Here is a 25,671-nt window from a genome sequence, read left to right as displayed (position 1 = left end):
TTCTTCAATTTTATGTATTTTACCAATTTGTAATGAAAAGTAATGTACAGTAATGGAGGCATTACATTGATTTTTAACTAAAGTAATCATTACATTACATGTAATTGTAAAGCAGAAAATGTGCATTACAAATTACTTTGCATTACATACAAAAACAAGAATGTGTCCCCAGTACACGAATGCCCCACTCGCACTATCATTTTCCATGTTCAGTGGACCGTGACATTGGGGTAAAAACTCTAATTTGGCATTAAAATTAGAAAGATCATATCATAGGGAACATGTGTATCAACTTCATCAAAAACTACCTTGACCAAAAACTTTAACCTGAAGCGGAACAGACGGACGGACGGACGAACAGACGAACGGACACACAGACCAGAAAACATAATGCCCCCCTACTATCGTAGGTGGGGCATAAAAATGTAATATCACAATACATAACAATTACAAATTACAACTACCTCAGGCCTAGGTAAAAGTAGTTTACCTACTGTATCACTAGCCTGTCAACACTAAGGTTGTGAGTTGTTACCTTGAACATGGCAGGTGTGTTAGATTCTAATCTTAATTTACTAAGATTGCCAGTTTTACTATGAAAGGTTGTGGTTCTAATCCAGCTTCCTCCAGCAATAAAAACTGAGCACCACAAAATAGACAGTTGTGATGAAAGTGGCATTAAACACAAATAATCAAACAATCAATCATCAAGGGTAGGCAAACTTATCTATCCATATTTTATGATAGGGTTTAGAAATAATGTGGATACCAAGGTGCTAACCATGCTTATTTTCTACCAGAAGTATGCAGTAAGTCAACTCAAACTTTTTGGTAATTGTTTTGAAATGACTACAAGTCAATTGCAATTCCATTTAATTCATTTAAACAACATTGTAAAAAACTAGCACTTTTCAGTCATTCATTAGCATTTATTCCTTTGAAAACCTGATTTATACAGAAACATTTGCCCCTCATACTTCTTCAATCTCATAGTCTTTAATTAATTTTATCTGTCTTTTTTAGCCTAAGCAATTCCAGTGAAACTATTCCTTATATTCTATAAACTGCTTCAACTTTCTAGTTGCATCTGGCTGCAATTTTAAACTCCTGAAAAAATAATTGTAAAAATAATTGTAATAAATAGTTAAATATGAAATAGTAAATTGCATTTAAAAGACAAAACTACAAAATGATCAATACATATGTGAGAGTTAATGAAACAACTCTGTGTGATGATTTTAATCAGAATTCCCTCCCATAACTGGCTATGTTGTTAAACAGGGCTGTCAAATTAGTGAAAAACTTACTATATCAGGCAATAACAACAACATGAAAAGCTCCAATGAAATCAACTCATTATTGGCAGTTGTAAAGATGTCCCTGAAACCATATCTTTCATTTATGTGGGGATATACATGTATAGGTATTAATTGAGCTCTGTTGTTTGTGTGAAGGATATTTCAAACTTCAAAAATTTATAACAAAATAGTCTCAATAATGATTATAAAGCATTATCTAAAATGTATACTTGTCTCTCTCCAAAGGGATACAAAAAGCAACCAAATACAAACTGTCAGCCTACTTAATTTTTAGAAAAGTGTCACAAAAATGGTTCCTTTTTTGTGTCATTCTGATTTTTGTAACAAGAGTGCACACACTGAAATGTCTCGCCTTCTTTACTAATCATTGATATTATGTTTATACTTCTAAATATAAAGCTTTATTACGACTGTCACATAAACTTAACATTAACCATGAAAATGAGGTCAAGGTCAGTTGAACCATATGCCAGGCAGACATGTACAGCTAACAATGCTTCCATACAACAAATATAGTTGACCTATTGCTTATAATTTAAGAAAATAGACCAAAACACAAAAACTTAATACTGAGCAATGAACTGTGAAAACCAGGTCAAGGTCAAATAAAACCTGCACAACTGACATATAGATCATAAAATATTTCCATACACCAAATATAGTTGACCTATGACATATAGTATTAGATAAAAAGACCAAAACTCAAAAACTTAACTTTGACCACTGAACTATGAAAATGAGGTCAAGGTCAGATGACATCTGCCCGCTAGACATATACACCTTACAATAATTCCGTACAAAAAATATAGTAAACCTATTGCATAAAGTATGAGAAAAACAGACCAAAACACAAAAACTTAACTACCGTAGCTACTCGCTTATAAGTCGATCCGACTATAAGTCGGATGCCCTTTTCAGCTCCAAATTCTGAGGATTTAGTCTTGACCCTCGTATAAGTCGGACAAAATTTGGACATTTTTGTTTGCAGCTGACAGTTACTGAACGCCGGTAAAACCAATGCAAATCCAGGAATTATATTCATTTTCTGCATGAATGTTTGTTTGGTTTGAATTTAGTTGATGTTGATTATGATAATTTATATAGCTGTTTAATAATAAAGATGTATTTATTCCTGTTGTTGATTACAGATTAGCCATGTGTTGTTTACGTAATGCATCAATGATTTTGTAGGGTATGACTAACAACCTATTGTTTGAGAAAAGCGAACATAAACCAATATGAACCTGAAAAAATTTAAAGTCAATCAATATTTTCACAGCACACATAACTCAGTGTTAAAGGAGCATGTACACTTCATAATTCTCATTATATTGTGATGATTTATAAAGGATTAAAAAAATTAAGTGAAGCTAATCAACTTTATATTAAAATAACTCCCAACTCATTAGTGTCATCTGTTCACCTATCACTGATGTTTTTCACACCTTTAGTGAATACAACTCTTTGTCTCTTAATTAGGGGTTATCAATGGATTATATTGGCTTGCCAATCAATTTTGTAATCTTTGTGTTTACCTGAGACATTTTAATGAATAATATTTTGATCTTGGGAATGAATCTTAAAATTATTTTTGATTATTGTATGATTTATAAGTATTGAATTGATATCATGATATCACAATAATGACACAATAACTCCGCTGAATACATCCTTTTACATAGTTGGTACATTGTTATCTCGTTTTCATTTTTGGTTCTTGGCTTTTTCTTTTGGGTTTATGCACAAACCATTTGACCATGAAAATCAATACACAGACCGGAAGCAGTCGGAAATTCAAAACAAATTGACAGAAAAATGTTAACAGAGAACAAATAAAACACAAAGACAGTATTGTAGTCATTTATTTTCAACAAAAACTTTTAATTTAGGGATTTATGTAGGTTTGGCAATCACCGACGTAGTTTTGACCAGGAAATTCACTCTTGACCACTTCTCTCAGCTTGGATTTTTCCTCTGGTCGCTTGATCTCGCTTATAAGTCGGTACCCCTCTCTGGATTCTGAATTTTACTCCCAAACTTCCGACTTATAAGCGAGTATCTACGGTATAACCACTGAACCATGAAAATGAGGTTAAGGTCAGATGACATCTGCCCGCTAGACATGTACACCTTACAGTCCTTCCATACACCGAATATACTAGACCTATTGCTTATAGTATCTGAGATATGGACTTGACCACCAAAACTTAACCTTGTTCACTGATCCATGAAATAAGGTCGAGGTCAAGTGAAAACTGTCTGACGGGCATGAGGACCTTGCAAGGTACGCACATACTAAATATAGTTATCCTATTACTTACAGTAAGAGAGAATATAACATTACAAAAAATCTGAACTTTTTTTTCAAGTGGTCACTGAACCATGAAAATGAGGTCAAGGACAATGGTCATGTGACTGACGGAAACTTCGTAACATGAGGCATCTATATACAAAATATGAAGCATCCAGGTCTTCCACCTTCTAAAATATATAGCTTTTAAGAAGTGAGCTTACACCGCCGCCGGATCACTATCCCTATGTCGAGCTTTCTGCAACAAAAGTTGCAGGCTCGACAAAAATTAGATTCAAACAATAAATTAGTCTTACATTAAATGTTTTCCAAATGTGTTAACAATTTTATACAGTGAACTTTTCAATGTTGTCTGTAGTAAATATTTCAATCCAGCATCCTTTGTGATAGAATCTTTGGTTTGACGTCTGCTTGAAGTTACTGCTAGTTTGAAATACTTCTCAACATTCTGGAAATATATATGAAACAAACTTTAAACTAAATAATCTAGACTATGGATTCATTATATTCATGGGTTATCAATTTTCGTTGTTTTAATGTGTATGGGTGAATCACAAATTAATGTGTCAAAAAAGGAAAAAATTCTTTTATGTGTACATGAAGACCAAGGCAAAAACACCGAATCCAGTATCCATGAAAAAAATAATTTCTTTAATCTAAGAAAACTTGTACACACAATAGATAATTTCTTTTTGCTATTAGTCAACATTATTGCTATATTTATGGAGGGCATGGTTTTTATTATGGTCCCAGTAATAAATCATGAAAAAATCAATATCATACAAAAGATTGATTGGTATTTAACGCCACCTTCAGCATCACAGGATATTTCATAGAAGTCAGTATTTATTGGTGGAGAAAGCTGGAGTACCCAAAAGAGAACTAAAAAAGCTTTACAGGGTAATTTTATAAGATCAAGCACTAAGCACAAGTGATGAAATTTGAGTACTATTGATTCATTTATGTGATAGATTTTTTTGAGTGAAGCATATCTTTAAAATCCAAAATATTGCCAACATCTATTTCAAAATAATCAAAGTTTTACAAAATAATGTATTTTTCAAATAAGCACTAAGCTTGAGTGGTGAAATGTGACCCATACATACCTCCTGTAAATTAAGCAGGGATGTCAAAGTAGATGGAAGTGACCGCTGTACTACTCCAAACTTATCTTCTGTATAAGAGGCTGTTGCAAAGTTAGATAATGCTGTAACAGAAAGTAAGACATGAAAAAGGTTCTGTAAGACACATACTGTTAAATAAAGGGAGAATGCGTCAGAGGCACACAGACAATGATCCAGCTTGCATATTATGTTACAAAGGAGCATAACGCGAGAACGGTAAAAGTGCACCAACTTGATCTGTGTTTTGTAGTAACAAGCATTGTGTTTAAGTTTCATAACATTTGGTTGAGGCAAATTAATAAATATACCATTTTTAAAGAGCCACTCTCAAATTAACATATTTAATTATCAAATGTAAACGTAAAATCAAAATTAAATGGATAGGATCAATGAAAAAAATATTTGAAAGTTTGTGAAGATTTGGTTTATAACAATTTTTTTTTCTTCAACACGGTTACTGGGATAAAACATATGGTGTCCTTGTTCAAATTAACAAATAAGGGCTCTTGTGGATCATACAAAAACTTAGTATGTAACTTATATTACCTTCTATTGCCCATATTTGTAATTGTGCTCCTTGAAAGAGTTGTCTACTCTTTGCATCAGGTGAATCCATTAAGAAATAACTGAACAATGGTTTCTTCTTTAAATATGACAGAATCTGTAAATAAAATGTGATTTAAAGTAAAAACTTTGTTTCAAATTTGTCTGTGAAGAAAATGACACATATTTGTTATAAAACACTTCCTGTTATTCAAGTGACTTGTTTCTATACTTCATGGCAATGATCCTAAAATGTCTTAGTTTTAGAATTTTTAGAATTTCCAATTTCAAAACATGACTAATAATCAAATGAATATGTGCTACCTTACCGGCAAAATTTTATTAAGTATGTGATATGTTTTGCAATCAACTTTTTATTTCAAACACTCACACAAACTATTTTTTTAATTGATATGGTTAGATTATTCATTAGATTCTGATGTATGAAATTCTTGTTTGATTCCATATTTCAAATTTGTGATTTTTTTCAATTTTAGAGAAATTACAGATTAATAAGTTCTATGATAATTACCCCTTCTTTAGGTGTAGTTGCTGGGTTAGCCTGAGAATCTCCTGTACCATTAACTGTATTCTCTGATGTAGTTCTATGGGACAATGTAGTAGTATCACCTAAAATTTAACATCTTAAAATTTAAAATGCTTTCTTGTTATTTAAGGTAATCAAACAAAATATTCAACACGCCAGAAATTGTTTTACTACAAGTTATGTGGTCTTACATCATAAAATTTAGAGATCATTTCCTATATAGACAGTCAGGGGCAATACTTAAAACACCATCTGATTCTTGGCAATGGTTTGATTTCCTTTATAAATTTTTTTTTTCTTTTCTTTTATTTATGGAATGCATATGCATTGCAATCCGATACATATCATATAAATGAACATATGAACTGTGCTAATTTTTTACATTAATAACAAAACATCTTCTTATTCCATGTCAGCATCATGTGTTTAATGTTTGATCAATCTAGTTGAAGCTTCTCAGCCCCAAACAAGAATGTGTCCAAAGTACACGGATGCCCCACTCGCATTATCATTTTCCATGTTCAATGGACCGTGAAATTGGGTAAAAAATCTAATTTGGCCTTAAAAGTAAAAAGATCAACCAAAAGGGAACATGTGTACTAAGTTTCAAGTTGATTGGACTTCAGCTTCATCAAAAACTACCTTGACCAAAAACTTTAACCTGAAACTCGCAATTTTAATTTCTATGTTCAGTGGACCATGAAAATGGGGTCAAAAGTTTAATTTTGTTTTAAAATAAGAAAGATAATATTATAAGGAACATGCGTACTAAGTTTCAAATTGATTGGACTTCAGCTTCATCAAAAACTACCTTGACCAAAAACTTTAACCTGAAGTGGGACGAACGAATGGATGGACACACAGACGGACGCACAGACGAACAGAGGCACAGACCAGAAAACATAATGCCCCTCTACTATCGTAGGTGGGGCATAAAAACTAAGAACTAATAATCTGGGTTAAATAAAGTTTTGTTCATCTTGTCTTCACGGTTAATCTAAAATAAATTTTGCCAATTGTAAATAGTGAAGTTTTACCGTCAGTCAGACAGGAACTTCAAAAACTTACCAACAGTAACTGGTGTAGGTTTTTCTGTCTGTCGGACAGGAACATTTACAAATACTTTCCAGTTTTCTTCCTGTACTTTCTGATTGAGAGCATCTATTTCAGTCAAACAGGCTGTACTTAGTTTATTCCAATTGTGAGGATGTCCTCCTATTAAAGCAAAAAATATATGTTACAAGAACTATTTATAACTGACAATACTGTAGGTCAAAGGAAGCATTTTTCCTAAACATCATGTCTTGAACGCATAAATATATCTCAATTAATTATAATTATAAATCATAATAAAGCAAGAGAACATTACAATCAAACATACCTCCACATCGCAGGGAAAAGCTAAGTGACCTGAAGACACAATTTTTTTCATATATATCTAAGCAAGGTTGCAATACATAATGAAGTTTTTCATTTGGCCCCTAGAAACCATTTTCTGCACAAAATCTAGTATAATTTTGGTAACTATGATGTGAACCCTGGACATAGTGACCACAAAATCAAAATCTTTCTATAATTATATGTGAAAATATTAACAATTTAGGTTGCAATCTCATAGTGTTTGGTGTATAGAAATCCCTTCTCCTCCCCTTAACAAGAGTGCACATGCTGAAATGTCTCGCCTTCTTTACTAATCATTGATATTATGTTGATAGTCCTAAGTATAAAGCTTAATTAAAAACTGTCACATAAACTTAACATTAACCAAGATAACTAAACAAAGACCAATGAACCATGAAAATGAGGTCAAGGTCAGATGAACCATGCCAGGCAGACATGTACAGCTAACAATGCTTCCGTATAACAAATATAGTTGACCTACTACTTATAGTTTAAGAAAAATAGACCAAAACACAAAAACTTTACACTGAGCAATGAACCGTGAAAATGAGGTCGAGGTCAAATAAAACCTGTGCGACTGAAATGTAGATCATAAAATATTTCCATACACTAAATATAGTTGACCTATGGCATATAGTATTAGATAAAAAGACCAAAACTCAAAAACTTAACTTTGACCACTCAACCATGAAAATAAGGTCAAGGTCAGATGACATCTGCCCGCTAGACATGTACACCTTTCAATCATTCCATACAACAAATATAGTAGACCTATTGCATAAAGTATGAGAAAAACAGACCAAAACATAAAAACTTAACTATAACCACTGAACCATGAAAATGAGGTCAAGGTCAGATGACACCTGCCAGTTGGACTTGACCACCAAAACTTAACCTTGTTCACATGAAATGAGGTCGAGGTCAAGTGAAAACTGTCTGACAGGCATGAGGACCTTGCAAGGTACACACATACCCAATAAAATTATCCTATTACTTATAATAAGAGAGAATTCAACATTACAAAAAATATGAACTTTTTTTTCAAGTGGTCACTGAACCATGAAAATGAGGTCAAGGACATTTGACATGTGACTGACGGAAACTTCGTAACATGAGGCATCTATATACAAAGTATGAAGCATCCAGGTCTTCCAACTTCTAAAATATAAAGCTTTAAAAAAGTTAGCTAACGCAGCCGCTGCCGGATCACTATCCCTATGTCGAGCTTTCTGCAACAAAAGTTGCAGGCTCGACAATAAAATAGACACACTTAGCCTTTACGTACTATTAACATACTCCTAATATTTCACTGGAATAAAATAACTTATTTTAAAGAAGTTCAAAGTATATACATTGTGGTGAGTTTTAAATTTGGGCATTGCAAATGGCAACTGCAATGTTCTTTCCACAGCACCTAGAAAACTTCAATAAACTTCTGTAATCATTCAACATTTTATAATTACCTGGCTGACTGAGACTGAATACTTGAGCTCTTCTTTCTATTGAATTTTTTGAAAGCCAACTCAGATCTAAGAATCCAAGATACTACAAAAGATATAACCTCTATTATTAAATATTACAAATGGTCTCTATACAGTTAGAACTTTGCAGTTTACAAGATAACATATAGTAGGATTCATTTTCTTGTGGGTGTCAACTATATGATTTGGGAAAGCATTCTTGTTTGTTGGTGAGAATTTTGATTTCATGGTTTTAAGATTAACATTTTTTGACTCAATGGAGATATACATTTTGTAAGGAACTTAGTTTTAAGGTCAGAGGGACTTTGAAATCTGAGTTAATTGGTACCCCAATATCAATAATACTTTCAAAGTAATCAAGCTTGCAATGGATTTCAAGTAAAATTTACATTTCCTGGAATCTCTTTGATGTCAGAGCAATATTTTTCTTCCATCATATATCAAGTTTTCACATAGTTAATAGAGTACATCAAACCATTTCTAGCTATCTGTACATGGTAATTAACTTCTGTCCAAATTTCGATGTAATCCTTGAAGTATGTCCAATGCACGATGTTTTGTCGATATTGTTAACATGTCAACTTTCTTGTGTCATTATTGTGTTTACATCGTATCATATCTATATGTTCTATACCTTCGTGTTTACACTGTTTACATCGTACATAACATGATGTTGACAATATCGTTTCAACATCTTGTTTATGTTGTATATATAGTCTATACCTTTCTGTTTACATCGTAATGTTGACTATGTCGTGTCAACAACGTGTTTATATTGTATACAGTCTACAACTTTCTGTTTACAACGTTCACCTTGTATACATCGCAATGTTAACAATATAGTGCCAACATCGTTGTTTATGTTGTATATCCACTCTCTACCTTTCTGTTTACATCGTTAACATGGTATACATCAGGATGTTGACAATATAGTGTCTACATCGTTAACATCGTGAACACCGTATAAATGTTGTGAACCAAGTCTTTACATTTGTGTTTACATCGTTCACATCGTATACATCGTAATGTTGACAACATCGTAATGTTGACAACATCGTAATGTTGACAACATCGTTTAAATCGAGCCCACCATAAAAATGTTGTAAACCAAGGATTTACCTTTACTTTCGTGTCATTATTTTAGATACCAATTTTCCATCTTCACAAACAAATTTTTTGTTCATTAATATTATTCGATAAAGTCAGTTGATTACATGTATACAGTTTGCATTTTTTTTGTTGACAAAAATCTGTGAAAAAAATGTGATGTTATAACTCTAACATTGTTAATATGTCAATGCAATCAATGTAAACACGATATCTTTTCAACATTGTTTACATCACGATGTTAATGATGTCAACGATGTTAACAATATATAAGAATTCAAACAATGTAAACGATAATGACACAACATCGTTTTAACATTGTGAACATCGCGATGTAAACGATGCAACCACGATATCTTTTCAACATGGTATACATTGCGATGATAAGGATGTCAACGATGATAACAATATATAAGGCTTCAAACAATGTAAACAATGATGACACGATATCATGGTTAACATTGTAGATATGGCGATGTCGACAATATTGAATAAACATTGTGCACTGGACATGAATGTTATCCTTGTGAGCCTTTCTTTGTGTTTATTTTCTCTTGAATTATTCACCAGCTATAGTTAATATTTTGACCTCATTTGGTGGACTAAGAGATTAGAACCATATAACTTCCTTGTATTGCATTACAGTTAAAACTTTTGTTTGTTTCAAAAACCCAAAACTTTTTAAATTTTCTTTTAAAATTGTTAATAAATTGGAGTAAACCTGACATTGACAAGGTTATTTTTAAACAGATTTTAAATAAGACTAAGAAATTTTGTGTGTCTGACCTTGACAAGGTCATCTTTTTGGCAGGTCATAGCATCTATCAAACATCTGTTTGCAGTATTGTCAAAAGCACTTTCTATAGGAAATGTAAGATGCTGAAAATAATCAAATAAAAATCTATTAGTTCATTATAATACGAGAACATTTTCCAAAGAAGAAATGGTAATAATTTACATGCACATGGTGATACACAGACACCAAAAATTCTTGTAAATTAATGAAAACATAAACACTTCAACAACAAATTATCAAAAGCTTTTACATAGAGGCTCTTATCATGTAACCAACATGTAGCCAAAAGACTCAACAGTTTGGTAGCTGTAAATCCCCTCACCTAGACTTCATAGGTTGTTCAAAAACTTTAATCAACAAATTCTCAACAGACAAGAAAATTAAGTTTATACTTAAAATGTACCATACAGCAATCAGTAGTTGTTAACAGTTTGGTCTTTTGCAGTCATGCCATCTCTTTTTATTGTTATAGCACTAGGAAAAATATACATGAATATTGCTCATAATGATATCTGATATAAATTATTTATTATACCTCTGTGGAATACACCCTATACAACAATGCACTGTAACTCCACATAAAATGTAAGAATATTCCTAGTAATACTGTCTGATAACACAGTCCTATATCAAGTAATCCATAAACTGTGTCTACCGATTGTTCAGACCTGTAAAATAGAAAAACAAACATTTCATTTTTACCATCTTTTCTTCAAAATACTAAATCTATACACAATTTCATTATTAATTTCTTCAACTATGAATTAAAATGCAAACATTTGTACATTTATATTTATGTTACAAAAGTATTAAGTAAAAAAACAATTGAAAATCTATGTCCACAATAACACGTTGGATTTTTGAGTCATCCCCATGCAATTATATTTCTTCAAAAAACTTCAATCTTACATGTTTAAAATGCTCTGAAAGCCTTGGGTTTCAATCTTGAAAATTTAACTGTATCAAGTGGATGCAATGGCAGAAGTTCTATTTCATCAGCTGATGTACAAATTAACTGACACGAAAACCTTTTATCATTACCTTAGAAGTGACAAATTGTGGACTATCCAATCCTTTGGAACCTGTCCTGAAAAAGAAAAAAAAACATTTATTTTCAAATAAACAAGTAACAAGCATTATGAGGGTATATGCACAACAATCTCATGTTTTAGCAGGAACACTGGATGAATCCATAAGAATATGGATTGCTGTCTTCAAGACAAAATGTGGAAGGCTATACAAAAATGCAAAAGTCTTTAGGAAAAGTAAAAGTACAATTATCATAAAGCAAAAACTAAGATGTTAGTTGGAATAAAAAGTGTCATATATCAAAAAGATAATAGAAAACTAACCAGAATACATGTTAATTGAATTAAATTAGCAATTGTTCTGCCTCCATAAGTATTCATGTTTCATTGCATTTTCCTTCTAGTAAAATTAGGATATCTTCCTTATTCCTTATTATAATACATGTGTATATATACCATGTTTGTCTAAAGTTAGATAATGCATTAAAATAATCTCTGATCCTTACCCAGTAACCAGAATCCTGGATAAAAATAAACTGTTTGCCATAATGTACATTGTATTGATGTCAAAAGTACATCCACTACTTGTCCTCTGACCTGGAAAAATTTACTCTGCTGAAAAACAAGATCAATAAATAGAATAGGATTTATAATTCCTATAAAAGTAACAAACATATATATATGTACTAACAAGTTTTGGAGATTCTGTGTTACTTGCTTGTACACTATGTTAAAATTTGAAGGTAGAAAAGTCCCTGACAATTTATTCTGACTCAAATCCAATCAGTCTTTGCTATTATTTGTAAGCGCTGCATAGTAAGCAAAGAAGCAGCAGATACCAGTATTATTAAATAAGATTTAATCTATATTAAAAGACCACTTTTATGCTCTCACTTAGTTGGTCTCTAAAAACATGTTTCACTATATATAAATTTATTACAGAGGGACCTAAGTTTATAGGTCTTTTATCACAGGTTTTTTCTCATGCAGGTAGTCTCTTAAGCAAGTTGACTGTACCATGAAAGTATTACAGTTTTTGAAGTGATAAATTTACCATACCTGTAAAATACTAAACTGTAGGTAGTTGTTAAAATGTACATAATGAAAAATCAGGTACATAAAACCACTGTAGATTCCATACAAAACCAGGAATAAATGGTACTCATTCAACATGTAACTCTTACTGTAAATGCAGAAAACAAATAATATATATGTTTTAAAACATAGTCTATGGTGTTTGCAATCAGTTTCAATTACATTAAATATGGTAGCTTTTCCTTTCTCAACACTTTTAACAAACCAAAAAATGTCACTATTCATTTTTTAACATATGTTTTAAAAACAAAAATAAACTAGTTTCTTTTCCACAACATCTCAAAGCCTGAGAGATGAGAACCTTTTAAATAAAGAAATAATAATAGTTTAGAAGTTTAAGTGTACAATTTCTATGCTCATTTACATATCAATTTATGGTACAATGTCATTTGTTCTGATTGAAAATTAAGGTATTAGGTAATATAGTCATATCCTCATAAGGTATATATTCGGCTCTAAAATTGAGGCCGATATTGAGACAGATAAAGCTTGCAAGTGTAAGTACAATTTAATGTTTAGGCATTTAGATGAGTTACTTAGGTGAGTGACTATTTTTGTATGTTTTTTTCATACTGATCATTGAGTTAAGCCATTTGCACCTTATTTTGACAGTTGTTCTTAATTGTGCTGTAACACTGTTTCCCAGGTAAGAGGGAAGTTTGAGAGCTCAAATCATGTTAACCCACCCCAATTCTTTATGTGGATGTTCCCAAGTCAGAAGCCTTTAATTCATTAGTGTCATTAGTTAATGTCTATCATACTTCTTTTCGGTAAATTGTATTGTCTAAATTATGATGCTAGTTTTCCCGAATGAACTGTTACAGATTTTTATATCAGGGCCTTTTGAAGCTGGATATATGGTTTGGGTTTTTCTCATTGTTGAAAATCATAATATGGTAAATTACCTTGCTTTTAATTTTGTCATTTTAACTCTGTCATGGATACCACATCTCCTTATTTTTCTATTTATAAGGTTAATTTTACTTTTAACTATTGAAAAATTTACCTGCTGGCAATTTGGACAGAAAGGTGTGAATATCTTCCCCCTAAAACATTGCAACAAATCCAAGTACAGATGGCACCACTGATCACATATACAATACCATGTACAGGTCGTGGTGGGGTCAATAGCTGGACTAAACTATGAAGACGTGTCTCAGGAACTTCTGGAATCACTAAAAGACAGTATGCTACTCATTAACTATAATAATACATGTACTTTATTCCCAAAACAAATATAGCTTATAGGATACAGACATACACAGACACAATACAAGTAGATCTAAAAATAGACCACACATTACAGCTCATCATTGGTGAGCTGTTGACAAAATATAACACATTCTATTTAATAGAGCTTAAGATAACTGTGAATAAAATTTGAAGTTCATTCATTTAATAACTCATACAGACCAGGTGAGTAATTTTTTTTACTGACAGTGAAAAATGACAACAAATAATGGAAACTATTTGTTTATTGTTCCTCAATTACCTAAGATTAGACCATTCTTACCTGTGTATGATGATATAGAAAAGACACACACCACTACTATCACCAGGATCAACAGCAACAATAACAAAACAAAGGAGGCGGAGAATACTGTACTAATGGATCCTGAAAAATAATTAATAACATATAAAAATAAATTGATTAAATAACTGATTGTTGTTTAACTAAACTTTCAACACTACTGTTCTATTTCATGGCAGTTAGTTTGTATTGGTGGAGAAAGCCAGAGTGCTAGAACAAAACCACCAACCTCTGGTTGGCAAACTGAAAATCCTATTCATTTAAGATTGGAGTCCCAAAACACCTGCCAGGATTAGAAATTCACAGCCTTAGAGTTGACAGGCTAGAGATACAGTAGTTTGACTATACAAATTAAAGAACCTTAGTGAGCACGCTCACATACCCCACGTCCCCACATTGTCATTGGAGAAATTAAATAAGTATAAGAAAAAAAAATTGTATAAGAAAAAATATTGAATAATAATTTCCTGTCAATATACATAGTATGTCCTTATTATCTATAAAATTTCATGAAATTCTGTTGTGTGTTTTCAGAGGAGTTGAGATGACAAACTGTTGCAGAAGTACATTGAAGCAAATAAGTTCAAAGGGGCATAACTCCTAGAAAAAAAATTGAACCGTAATTTCCTGTTGATATGCACATCTACATAGTATGTCCTTATTATCTACAAAGTTTCATGAAATTCTGTTGTGTGGTTTGAGAGGAGTTGCGATGACAAACTGTTGCAGTAGTACATTAAAGTAAATAAGTTCAAAGGGGCGTAACTCCTAGAAAAAAAATTGAATCGCAATTTCCCGTCGATATGCACAACTACATAGTATGTCCTTATTATCTGAAAAGGTTTCGTGAAATTCTGTTGTGTGGTTTGAGAGGAGTTGTGATGACAAACTGTTGCAGTAGTACATTAAAGTAAATAAGTTCAAAGGGGGGTAACTCCTAGAAAAAAAATTGAATCGCAATTTCCCGTCGATATGCACAACTACATAGTATGTCCTTATTATCTGAAAAGGTTTCGTGAAATTCTGTTGTGTGGTTTGAGAGGAGTTGCGATGACAAACTGTTGCAGTAGTACATTAAAGTAAATAAGTTCAAAGGGGCGTAACTCCTAGAAAAAAAATTGAATCGCAATTTCCCGTCGATATGCACAACTACATAGTATGTCCTTATTATCTGAAAAGGTTTCGTGAAATTCTGTTGTGTGGTTTGAGAGGAGTTGCGATGACAAACTGTTGCAGTAGTACATTAAAGTAAATAAGTTCAAAGGGGCGTAACTCCTAGAAAAAAAATTGAAACGCAATTTCCCATCGATATGCACAACTACATAGTATGTCCTTATTATCTGAAAAGGTTTCGTGAAATTCTGTTGTGTGGTTTGAGAGGAGTTGCGATGACAAACTGTTGCAGTAGTACATTAAAGTAAATAAGTTCAAAGGGGCGTAACTCCTAGAAAAAAAATTGAAACGCAATTTCCCGTCGATATGCACAACTACATAGTATGTCCTTATTATCTATAAAATTTCATGAAATTCTGTTGTGTGTTTTCAGAGGAGTTGAGATGACAAACTGTTGCAGAAGTACATTGAAGCAAATAAGTTCAAAGGGGCATAACTCCTAGAAAAAAAATTGAACCGTAATTTCCTGTTGATATGCACATCTACATAGTATGTCCTTATTATCTACAAAGTTTCATGAAATTCTGTTGTGTGGTTTGAGAGGAGTTGCGATGACAAACTGTTGCAGTAGTACATTAAAGTAAATAAGTTCAAAGGGGCGTAACTCCTAGAAAAAAAATTGAATCGCAATTTCCCGTCGATATGCACAACTACATAGTATGTCCTTATTATCTGAAAAGGTTTCGTGAAATTCTGTTGTGTGGTTTGAGAGGAGTTGTGATGACAAACTGTTGCAGTAGTACATTAAAGTAAATAAGTTCAAAGGGGGGTAACTCCTAGAAAAAAATTGAATCGCAATTTCCCGTCGATATGCACAACTACATAGTATGTCCTTATTATCTGAAAAGGTTTCGTGAAATTCTGTTGTGTGGTTTGAGAGGAGTTGCGATGACAAACTGTTGCAGTAGTACATTAAAGTAAATAAGTTCAAAGGGGCGTAACTCCTAGAAAAAAAATTGAATCGCAATTTCCCGTCGATATGCACAACTACATAGTATGTCCTTATTATCTGAAAAGGTTTCGTGAAATTCTGTTGTGTGGTTTGAGAGGAGTTGCGATGACAAACTGTTGCAGTAGTACATTAAAGTAAATAAGTTCAAAGGGGCGTAACTCCTAGAAAAAAAATTGAAACGCAATTTCCCATCGATATGCACAACTACATAGTATGTCCTTATTATCTGAAAAGGTTTCGTGAAATTCTGTTGTGTGGTTTGAGAGGAGTTGCGATGACAAACTGTTGCAGTAGTACATTAAAGTAAATAAGTTCAAAGGGGCGTAACTCCTAGAAAAAAAATTGAAACGCAATTTCCCGTCGATATGCACAACTACATAGTATGTCCTTATTATCTGAAAAGGTTTCGTGAAATTCTGTTGTGTGGTTTGAGAGGAGTTGCGATGACAAACTGTTGCAGTAGTACATTAAAGTAAATAAGTTCAAAGGGGCGTAACTCCTAGAAAAAAAATTGAAACGCAATTTCCCGTCGATATGCACAACTACATAGTATGTCCTTATTATCTGAAAAGGTTTCGTGAAATTCTGTTGTGTGGTTTGAGAGGAGTTGCGATGACAAACTGTTGCAGTAGTACATTAAAGTAAATAAGTTCAAAGGGGCGTAACTCCTAGAAAAAAAATTGAAACGCAATTTCCCGTCGATATGCACAACTACATAGTATGTCCTTATTATCTGAAAAGGTTTCGTGAAATTCTGTTGTGTGGTTTGAGAGGAGTTGCGATGACAAGAAACAGGACTGACGGACGGACGGACGGACGGACTGACGGACGGACGGACGGGTCAAAAACATTATACCCTCCGCAACTTCGTTGCGTGGGGTATAATAATAGATATCATCACCTTCAAGTATTCAGTTTCAATTCCATAACATTAAAGGGAAAATTCACGATTTTTTACTTATGGTTTAAATATGTTCATTATGACATAATATATATATTCACAAAGTTTTATCGCTATATGTGCAGTAATAAGGGAGAATTCAATAATTAATGAAAAAATATTAACAACTTCCTGTAGGTCGTGACGTTTTCTCCTGGTTTTTGCATGCCGGGATTTAAAATACAATCATTAAAAGTCTTGGTTTTTAATCATATTTTAACGTAATCGTAAGCGCGCCGATGACTTATGCTTTATCTAATAACCAGCCGATAATAAGAAGATAAAACGCACAGACGTGCAATTGTACACATTCATGAGATAAATTTTTTATGTTAAACGTATATATTCGAATAATTTTTTTAGACAACACAAAAGTTATAAATTCATTTTTAATTAATGCATTTTGGACTGATAAGGTGAACAAATTAAAGTACAATAATCTGTAAAGACAATATGTTGGTGTACTCTTATTGACCTTTTACTGTCTCTGCTATGACTAGGTTTATATGATGTGTGTATTCACGGTTTTGTGGCAATACTCGTAGATGGCTTGTTGAAAGGTAAATTGTTATTTGCACTTCGGTATTTAACCACGCCTCTAGGACACACCTTGACAGGTGTGACTGTCTATTCGGATCAGTGGATTATAAAACAAGGGAGCATTTAATACACACATTTAAAATACATATTCAAGTTGGTGACAAATGAAAATAGATCGCCGTGGAATTATTCAATTATATTTGGTGCTATTATTTATTTGAATTCAAATAAATTAATTTACTAAGAAATAAACAATTTTCGGTTAAAGACGGGAAACTTAATTCGTGTGTTAGAATGAAATGATATACACCTCTTGTCCTTGATTTATGTCTCATAAAAAAGGGAAACTTAGAAATTAGAAATAGATTTACCAAAGCATTTTGATTGTCTTTATTAAGCAAAACAAATGTACGAGAACACTTACATTTGAAACCCATGTATTAATTAATATCTGAAGATAACTCTACCGAAGCGGAATATAATATGTACGAATAAAGAAAAAATACTTTTGTTTTTAAATCTTTGCACATTTATGATTAATTATTGTTATCTATTGTTCATTTAATTACTTAATAAGAACCTAAAATATGTCTACCGCTTGGCATCAAATCTTGGTGTGATAGGAAACGATTATTACAAGACAAGACAAGACAAGACAAATACTTTATTAGAGTCTCACCTCAAAATTGACATACATTTATACATTAATAAAACTAGAGGCTCTAAAGAGCCTGTGTCGCTCACCTTGGTCTATGTGCATATTAAACAAAGGACACAAATGGATTCATGACAAAATTGTATTTTGGTGATGGTGATGTGTTTGAAGTTCTTACTTTACTGAACGATTTTGCTTCTTACAATTATATCTATAATGAACTTTGCCCATTAGTAACAGAGAACTATATTTGGTAAAAATTTACATAAATTTACCAAATTAATGAAAATTGTTAAAAATTGACTATAAAGGGCAATAACTCCTTAAGGGGTCAATTGACCATTTAGGTCATGTTGACTTATTTGTAGATCTTACTTTGCTGAACATTATTGCTGTTTACAGTTTATCGCTATCTATAATAGTATTCAAGATAACCAAAAACGGCAAAATTTCTTTAAAAATTACCAATTGGAGGGCAGCAACCCAACAACCAGTTGTCCAATTCATCTGAAAAATTCAGGGCAGATAGATATTGACTTGATTAACAATTTAACTTCTTGTCAGATTTGCTCTAGATGCTTTGGTTTCATAGTTATAAGCCAAAAACTGCATTTTACCCCTATGTTCTATTTTTAGCCGTGGCGGCCATCTTGGTTGAATGGCCAGGTCATCGGACACATTTTTCAAACTAGATACCCCAAAGATGATTGTGGCCTAGTAGTTTCAGTGGAGATTTTGTAAAAGATTACTTAGATTTATGAAAAATGGTTAAAGATTGACTATAAAGGGCAATAACTCCTAAAGGGGTCAACTGACCATTTTGGTCATGTTGACTTATTTGTAGATCTTACTTTGCTGAACATTATTGCTGTTTACAGTTTATCTCTATCTATAATAATATTCAAGATAATAACCAAAAACAGCAAAATTTCCTCAAAATTACCAATTCAGGGGCAGCAACCCAACAACCGATTGACCGATTCATCTGAAAATTTCAGGGCAGATAGATCTTGACCTGATAAACATTTTTATCCCATGTCAGATTTCCTCAAAATGCTTTGGTTTTTGAGTTATAAGCCAAAAACTGCATTTTACCCCTTTGTTCTATTTTTAGCCGTGGCGGCCATCTTGGTTGGTTGACCAGGTCACGCCACACATTTTTTAAACTAGATACCCTAAAGATGATTGTGGCCAAGTTTGGATTAATTTGGCCCAGTAGTTTCAGAGGAGAAGATTTTTGTAAAAGATTACTTTAATTAACGAAAAATGGTTAAAAATTGACTATAAAGGGCAATAACTCCTAAACGGGTCAACTGACCATTTTGGTCATGTTGACTTATTTGTAGATCTTACTTTGCTGAACATTATTGCTGTTTACAATTTATCTCTATCTATAATAATATTCAAGATAATAACCAAAAACAGCAAAATTTCCTCAAAATTACCAATTCAGGGGCAGCAACCCAACAACCGATTGACCGATTCATCTGAAAATTTCAGGGCAGATAGATCTTGACCTGATAAACATTTTTACTCCTGTCAGATTTGCTCTAAATGCTTTGGTTTTTGAGTTATAAGCCAAAAACTGCATTTTACCCCTATGTTCTATTTTTAGCCGTGGCGGCCATCTTGGTTGGTTGACCGGGTCACGCCACACATTTTTTAAACTAGATACCCCAATGATGATTGTGGCCAAGTTTGGTTTGATTTGGCCCAGTAGTTTCAGAGGAGAAGATTTTTGTAAAAGTTAACGACGACGGACGACGACGGACGACGACGGAGACGGACGCCGGACGCCAAGTGATGAGAAAAGCTCACTTGGCCCTTCGGGCCAGGTGAGCTAATAACAATAATATTTAAAACAACATGAGCCACTCTAAAAAAAGTTATGAGAGACTATAAAAAAAAACATTTCTACAAAACACATTATTATCTACAATTATATAAAATACCTTTTCTTTTTAATAATACATCATAGCAGATTTTGGCTAAAAAGTAACACACATTTTCATCAGTGAATAAAAATTTGAATTTATCATCATCAGACAAATTAACAAAATCACAATTAAAAGAGCTAGCATGTCTAAATAAAATAGCTCGTAAATCTGCATATACTGGGCAGTTAATTAACACATGTTTCTCATCTTCAATAATGTTATTTTTCTTACATTGCTCATTAAAACATAATCTATTGTCAACCACAATGCCTTCATATCGACCAGTTTCTATTCTCAGAGGTGCAACACCACATTATTACATATAGATTATATTATTTGGATGAGGATTTGAGCTAGCCTATAAAAACACATTAATTAGTTAACATACATTCGAGACCAAAGGATATTAACTTTGATAATTCAATTAACTTTTACTCACATATTTTTCTCTTATGATTTGTGCGAGCTTGTTTCTATAGGACAGTGTATATATGGTCCAAAAATTAATCATAAAATCATAACTAAAAATGTCTTGTTCGGAGAATGATAGTACAGTGGTTCCAGTCCGTCAAGAGAGGCAGATTTGACGAGTATGGTCAATTTGGGTACGCACTAGAGCCAGAGTATACAGAAGAAGAGCTCCATGAAATGTAAGCTGCAGAAAGTTCTTTGTTGCCACGAATTTACTCTCTGTGATGGTAATATTGAATTGGGTGAATGCATTAGTGACAATATCGATTTCACAGTTTGTCTGAACCCGGTTTGTTGGGTCAGAAAAGGGCAACCACTTGGCAAGAGAAACAGAGTGACTATTCCATCTTGTGTTGTTAACATTATTAGTGAAGCATTTCCGTCACAAGATAAACATGTTAAATGAATGAACAAATATTAAACATATCTTTTTATTGTTTTCCGCCCATGTCTGCTCATCGCCAGAAATAAAGTTTCTCGCACGCAAAAACGGTATTAATTCCAGAGTCAAAATTTAAAGAACTTATTTTCCATGTTTTCTGGTATTGTACGAAAGAGAATTGACCTAACAAAATAATTGCTATCTTAGGCTATTAGTAACACATGTAGAGCAGTGGGTCGTTGACGTTGTTGGACATATAAATCTAGAAAGTGTTATGTTCAATGTATACAATTTGTCCTTTACTATTGACAAAGAGTATATATTACATTTTCCCAAATTAACCCTTGGAAAAATATGTAAATAGATTTTTATTTCTAGAAATCTTTTTTTTTTGGGGGTATTATTTATATTTTTATAAATAATATTGTTTACACCAGAAATGTTATTTTTAAACAAGCGTATGAGTTAAGTAATGACTACTTTCAGACACGCAAGACAGAGATGTATATTATACACCTGATAGTTCAAAATGGAAAGTTATAAGTTATCGGCCGTGTACACTGATCAATACCTACAGAAGTGAAACGATGCATGAACTTGCATGCCCGACAGGAAATCGCTTGAATACCTGGACGTGTCACCTCACACCCCTCACAATACCTTTGGGAGTAATACCTTTAGCCATGCTGGTGATCAGATGAGGGAAGATCCGAATTTATATGAATAAAGTTTATTACTTTAAAGAATTATGAACGAATTAGATTTTTGAAAACAATTTTCACGGAACACTTATTTAAGATTTGAACTTTGACTTTTAAAAACTAATTCCAATATTAACAGTTTAAAAATAACAGACTATGATTATTTAAAAAAAAAATAAGAACATTTTCCGTATCAAGTTAGTTAGTCAGATAAAACAACCGTACGATTGACAAGATATCAACATGCAATTACGACTACATCGGTTACTGTAGTTTTGGTCCTTTGTGGTTTATAGACATATCATGATTTTTAATCGTAGAAGATGACAAAATGGCGGAACACAGAGAATTGATACTCAAAATTTAAAATCGATGGTGATCTCTTATCTAGCGGAATAAAACTTTAATATCTATAAATTTGAGAATTTTTATACAGAATGGACATAATATCAATTTTTGATTTTTTTGCGAAGTTTCCCTTTAAAGATAACAAACTGAATGCATGGACGGGGATTTCGAGCAAAACATGTTGCTCATAATTGGTAAATAAGATACATAAAAACGCAAAAAAAATCTGTTCATAATACTGATAATCAAAATAAAACGGACACAGGCACAGTTTATATCAAATATCACAGCTTCATTTTCAGGGATAGAGTTCATAATCATTTTAGTTGTGACAAAATATTACGGAATATAAACATTTTTGCAATTATTTATTTATACATACATTGAATACTTGGTATCTGTTCATGTGTGTTTCTCTCTTAAGATAATCAATAAAGAAAATTAGAATTTTTTTTATTAACATTCAAAATTCAACCTTCTTTCATATACAATGATATATGAAGAAACATTCTCTGCTATAATCTAAAATTTTAAAGATGTAGGTAATGAAAAATTCAAAATGGTGATTGACATTCAGGGCTGGTGCTAGACATTTCTAGTAAGGAGGACCACTACTCTTAAATAACCTGTTGTGATCCATAAGTATTATGTTAATATATGTTTACCTGAAATCCATGTGAAAGGATAGAAGATGTAGAAATGTGATAAAATAGTATAAACTGTAAACAAAACAGGAAGAGAAATCACTGTCCAACAAATACTAGCTCCAGTTCTCCAACTCTGCACCTGAAAATGGAATGAATAAATATTGTTAAAAAAAAAACCAACAACATGTATCATAGCTATAGCAACACAAAGCTGCCACCACAGAACTCAATTATTTCATAAAAAATATGTCATCAACAACAGGCATACACAAAATGAGTAAATGCATTGATTATTGCATTGTTAATCCTGGACTTCTGTCAAAAATGTTCTGTACAGTTCTGTTAAATTACGATTGAGTGATTGTTGGCTTAATAAGTGTAAGATTGGGTAAGCATATCTGTTTGGTACATGTATTTGGCAACAAGATTGTGTGTGATTTTGTAAAAACATTATGCATGTTCTTTATAGTATTCGCCTTTGCTCTCCAATTGTTCAGTTGAGTAAGTTTATGTACAAATGTAGCATTTCACTTACTGAGCTAGTTGAGTGTCATCAGTCTTCACTGTAACTTTTAAATCTTCACCACAGGACTAAAGCTCAATTTTAATATTTATTTTGTTAAATTCTGTTGGCATGTTCAGGATTTTTACATGACCGAAAGCAATTTTACAAGCCTGGGCTGCTGGGCCTGTGGCTAAGCATGAGGGTATTAATAGGGGTACTTTCAGGACGATTAAAGTTTAGAATTCTTCTCAAATGACGTTATTTTTTAACAGTAATTTTTGTGCATGATAATAAAATGTACTCTTTCTTTTAGACCATAAGAAAATCAACAGATTTTGACTCACTTCAATTTTTTTTCCAAAAATGACGCTAACGATAATTATTTGACAAGGACAGGTTGAAGAGGTCATCATGAATATTCCAATATTGTTCTAGGTCTACTTTTTAAATATTCAGGCCGAGAAAAAAAAGATCCGTGTTTCCGGTAACCAGACCGACCCTGTTTTTTTACCCCCGACCCTAACTTTTTTATTGGATCTTCCAGTAAAACATTTTATTAATGTCAAAAGGTATTCCAAATAGGTTAAAATCCAAGAAATTTGCACAGCAGGTGCTTCAAAAACATTGCAAATGGCACACTTCCGGTTTTTGAAACTAATTACAGATCCGGACTTGGAAAAAACATGATAATTTTCCGGATTTCATTTACGATGTCAAAAAAAAAAAAAAAAGAATTCCGACCTACCGACCCTATTTTTCAAAATGATGTTACCGGAAACACATATCTTTTTTTTTTAGGCCTCATGAGGAAAAGTGTATCAGGGTTGTGACTGTAGATGATGTAGAAATATAAAGTCAATGCATTTTGACTGCTCAAATAGAACGAGTGCAGTACAATAACAATACAAAAATACAAAATTAAAAACCAACCTAAGAATTTATATCACTGAGGGATGGTCAGAGGGGGTATCATGTCCATTCGCGCCCAATATACTTTCGCACCTTCCATGTTCGCCCCTGAAGTCCATTCGCACCCTACACTTTCGCTCCCAATTGATATTAGAAATTCAGATGAATTATTAGATTTTTTTATACATGTTATATGTATATACCAAATAATTTTATTTTCTTGAATAAAATTTGAGGAATTATCATATAATTTTTTTTTATTGATTTGATGATTAATTATTAAATGTTAATTATGTATGATTACTGCTAATTGGTTTCTATACACAGCCTAATTTGGTGTTATTCGAGTTTAAAAATCATGATTGTTGTTTTAAGTCTTTTAACTTGCTTTAATGTAAATAACTGCATTTATTTAGCTTGGTATAACTAAAACTTTGAAGATTTTAAATAAAAAACAGCTGGTCTCTTTGACCTCATGTGTGTTTTGACAAATATGATGGCTAAATATACTTTCCAAAACGTGTTTACAAATTATTAAACACATAACCAATACAATTTTGTGAAATAGGGCGAACGCAAAAGGGGGCAAACATGAATGGGGGCGAACGTGATTGGTATGACTGGAACCGGGATTCATCAAGTGGTCCTGAACCCGAAATCCAGGGCTTAAAAACATGAAATCCTGAGGTCTCCTATTTGAAGAAATTTAAATCCTGACATCCTGATAATTGAAAAAATTCCTGGATCCTGAAAGAATCAATCCAGAAATCCTGAGCTTAAAAACACTCAATCCCTGAGTCCTGATAAAGGTCCACCCCTCATCACTAGCAGTTGACAGTTATCTCATGATTAAAAACTGCTGGAGTTCTTTGATTAAGACAATGATTTATGGGGTGTTACAGCATTTTCTTTTATAAATAGGGATCTGCTTTGAAGCTGGATTTTTCATGTCAGATTTTGGGGTGCAACACCATGTTCACTGACAATTTTATAACATTTACAGGATCGATACAATTTGCAGATTCTATATAACTGTGACAAAGGTAAACTATAATGAGATTTTAATGTCAAACCTCTCGTTTGAACCATGATTCTATAGTTTCCATACTAAATTCTCATGTGTTCAAAATAGGCGCCATTCAGACATTTGGAACCTTTTGGACCTTTACCTCGAAATGATTAATAAAATATTCCACCCGAAAAATTTCTACGTATTTGCGAGACTTTC

The 25,671-nt window shown here is 32.6% G+C and overlaps 1 protein-coding gene across 2 annotated transcripts; it reads right to left on the bottom strand.

The window, feature by feature from the left end:
* Window positions 1-856: 856 nt before the first annotated feature.
* On the bottom strand, window positions 857-25,652 carry LOC139511791 (nucleoporin NDC1-like). 2 transcript variants are annotated; one of them, XM_071298856.1, is made up of 16 exons: window positions 25,517-25,652; window positions 23,048-23,168; window positions 14,266-14,367; window positions 13,759-13,927; window positions 12,717-12,840; window positions 12,164-12,272; window positions 11,671-11,716; window positions 11,165-11,297; window positions 10,620-10,712; window positions 8,709-8,790; window positions 6,913-7,059; window positions 5,830-5,927; window positions 5,301-5,415; window positions 4,737-4,837; window positions 3,927-4,078; window positions 857-1,107 (listed from the first exon to the last, which is right to left on the bottom strand). In XM_071298856.1, exons 1-16 carry the CDS (start codon window positions 25,547-25,549, stop codon window positions 1,044-1,046), a joined length of 1,689 nt encoding a protein of 562 aa, XP_071154957.1. In that variant the 5' UTR covers window positions 25,550-25,652; the 3' UTR covers window positions 857-1,043. The 2 variants fall into 2 exon arrangements, with proteins under 2 accessions (XP_071154957.1, XP_071154968.1); XM_071298867.1 differs by having other exon boundaries at window positions 12,164-12,269; window positions 25,517-25,631.
* Between the last annotated feature and the right edge of the window lie 19 nt (window positions 25,653-25,671).

The sequence above is a fragment of the Mytilus edulis genome, chromosome 1, assembly GCF_963676685.1.
Source record: "Mytilus edulis chromosome 1, xbMytEdul2.2, whole genome shotgun sequence".
NCBI classification, from domain to species: domain Eukaryota; kingdom Metazoa; phylum Mollusca; class Bivalvia; order Mytilida; family Mytilidae; genus Mytilus; species Mytilus edulis.
The sequence above is the reverse complement of the archived record's forward strand: the minus strand, read 5'-3'. Positions and strand labels throughout refer to the sequence as shown.